We start from the raw sequence: 2869 nt of genomic DNA on the forward strand, positions 1-2869 counted from the left end.
AAAAAAAAAAAAGAAAAGAAAAAGGTAGTATATGGTTACATATCATAGATTTATAGATTTTAACCTTCCCTCCCTCTCCCTTCTCAAAATCCAGGAACTAGCAGAATTATTGGAGGAAGAAAAACTAAGTTGTGTGCCAGTGCTCATCTTTGCTAATAAGCAGGATTTGCTCACAGCAGCTCCTGCCTCTGAAATTGCAGAAGGACTGAACCTGCATACCATCCGCGACCGAGTCTGGCAGATCCAGTCTTGCTCAGCTCTCACAGGAGAGGGCGTTCAGGTAAGATTACAGGAAGCCTTGGCCACCTGGCAACATGACAGCTAACCGAGGTGGTCTGTCTCATTGGTTGGGCTGATCTTGATGGGCAGATGAGCCATTCCAAGACAGGAAGGGCATGGAGGAATTTGGTTCTTTTCTGCTTAGCAACCAATCAGAAATCATGAGGTGCTCCAAGAGCGCCCCAGGTAAGCCACCCCACATGTGCAGCAAGCTTCCCCATTGGGAGGGATGTGAGAACAGAAGACTGAGAATTGTCTCTAACTCTAGGGTTCTTTGATGATTGATTGGATTGGGACTTTGTGTTGTGTCTAATATTACGGATGCTAACTGCATGTACTTCCAAGGTGATAGCCACCAATAATCATACACGTCCTAGTCATCCTAGAAGTGTTTTTGTTTCTTCTGTTGGTTATCTCCTCCGGCCCTAGGGTTGGTGTCTGTTTCCTGCTACTTCAGGTTGTTTTCCCACTGGGAGGCTTCTGCTGACAGAAAGCCCCTGCTTTGTACTGAGGAACTGTGTACCGGAAAAGCAGGCTCCCCCTAATTTTTTTTTTTTTTTTTTGAGACATAATTTCATTCTTATTGCCCAGGTTGGAGTATGGTGGCGCAATCTCGGCTCACTGCAACGTCCTCCTCCCGGCTTCAAGCGATTCTCCTGCCTCAGCCTTGCAAGTAGCTGGGATTACAGGCATGCACCACCACACCCACCTAATTTTTTTGTATTTTTAGTAAAAACAGGATTTCGCCATGTTGGCCAGGCTGGTCTTGAATTCCTGACCCTAAGTGATCTGCCTGCCTCAGCCTCCCAAAGTGCTGGGATTACAGGCATGAGCCACCCTGCCTGGTCCTGGCTGCTTTTTAAAACATCAAGGCTGAGTGCGGTGGCTCACGCTTGTAATCCCAGCACTTTGGGAGGCCGAGGCGGGTGGATCACCTGAGGTCAGGGGTTCAAGACCAGCCTGGCCAACATGGCAAAACCGTGTCTCTACTAAAAATACAAAAAAAAAATCAGCTGGGCATGGTGGTGCACACCTGTAATCCCAGCTAGTGGGGAGGCTGAGGCAGGAGAATCGCTTGAACCTGGGAGATGAAGGTTGCAGTGAGCCGAGATCATGATCGCACTACTGCACTCCAGCCTGGGCGACAGAGCATGACTGTGTCTCAAAATAAATAAATAAATAAAAATAAACAAGCAATCAAAATTTGTCTAACATGTTTTACTCTGATTGCACACAGGATGGAAGTCATAAGGCCTAAGGTTATTTTGACGAAGATGAGACCCATGAAAAGATAGTAATTTTCTTGTGTTTCTGCAAACCACTTCAGCATGAGCCTGTCTGAAAGGTTTAGAACACAAATTTAGAAAGCTGAGAGCATCTTGAGGTTGGGGGCTATTATGAAGGTGGGGCTGAAGAAAAGCAATACAGTTTGTGTGCATACTTGTAAGAAAGTGCGAGTACAGCTCTGGAATCTTTCTTTTGCTTGACCAGAGTGTTGAACGAAAAGCAAAGCAAGAATTAACAGTAAGGCTCTTGTATCTTCCACCAGCCTTAGGGATGTAAGAAAGGAAGACTAGAGTAATCTAGAATCAGTATTTAGAGCTGTGGCATTTAAAGTCAAGGACACTGCTTCAGAGAAGCCTGGAGGTAGAGAGGGAGCTCCTGTCATTTTCTTCCCAACCCCCGGACCTCCCCCAACTCCCATCAGGTGGAGATTAAAGGATAGAGCTCCATGCTCCTGGCTTTGTAACCACTGTAGGCACTCAGTGCCCTTCACAGGATCTTTAGGCCACAAAAGAGGTAGCAAGCTACTAGGCAGTTAGAGGGTGGAGTTGGGGACAGGTAGGGGAGTGCTGCAAAATAAACCAGTTTGAGTGAGTAATGTGAGGTTATTGTATATGATTTGATTTTGATAAGAAAGTTCTTCCCAGATTGGGGCCTTCAGCAACCAAGTTCACAGGAAATGATATCAAGAGAGATCCAACAAAAAACTATGAGTAAAAAATAAAAAATGATTTTTGTATGGAGGAAAAATAGTTTGAAGGTCACTTAATTAGTTTAGTAGATAGTACCATGGTGTATAGAATTGGGTAGTTAAGACTGGGATTTCAAGGTTAATGAGATTAGATTATGGTTAATAGAATGATATAAATTTAGAGAATTTAACCATTATTTGAAATGGGTTATTTAATAAAAATGTTAATTAAGGAGGGAATCTGCTGTCTATTGTCCTTTCGTGGTAACCTTTGGGGACTAGAGAAAGGTCATGGAGTTTGGCTGTGGAAATGCTTCTCACTGTGAGCCACTGGCTGACCATGTACCTCCCTTAGGTGGTGCCTCTGACCCAAGCTCTTGTCCACACACCAGCTTCCTGGTTTTTGCCTTAAAAAGAGTCACTTAAGTGGAATTCCTTTCCAGCATTGCTTAGTTGAAGTACAGGCTTTTAGTGATTTTTATTTATTAGGGCTAAAAATATTCTAAAACTGAAAGACTTTACTAGAAAAATATCATTAAGATCTAATGATTTCAAACATGAAAACTGTGCAATAATTACTGAAATGCCCTAAATTCCTATTTTTTTTCCACCTCA

General features: G+C 43.5%; 1 protein-coding gene across 1 annotated transcript in view; it reads left to right on the forward strand.

Annotated features, from left to right (window-relative positions):
• Positions 1–2869, forward strand: part of ARL3 (ADP-ribosylation factor-like 3) — a 47250-nt gene that overhangs the window by 37412 nt on the left and 6969 nt on the right. The window contains exon 5 of the mRNA XM_011957374.1: positions 95–280. Coding sequence (XP_011812764.1) covers positions 95–280 — 186 coding nt within the window. The remainder of the gene's footprint in view (positions 1–94; positions 281–2869) is intronic.

Source organism: Colobus angolensis, unplaced genomic scaffold (assembly GCF_000951035.1).
Source record: "Colobus angolensis palliatus isolate OR3802 unplaced genomic scaffold, Cang.pa_1.0 Scaffold44, whole genome shotgun sequence".
NCBI lineage: Eukaryota > Metazoa > Chordata > Mammalia > Primates > Cercopithecidae > Colobus > Colobus angolensis.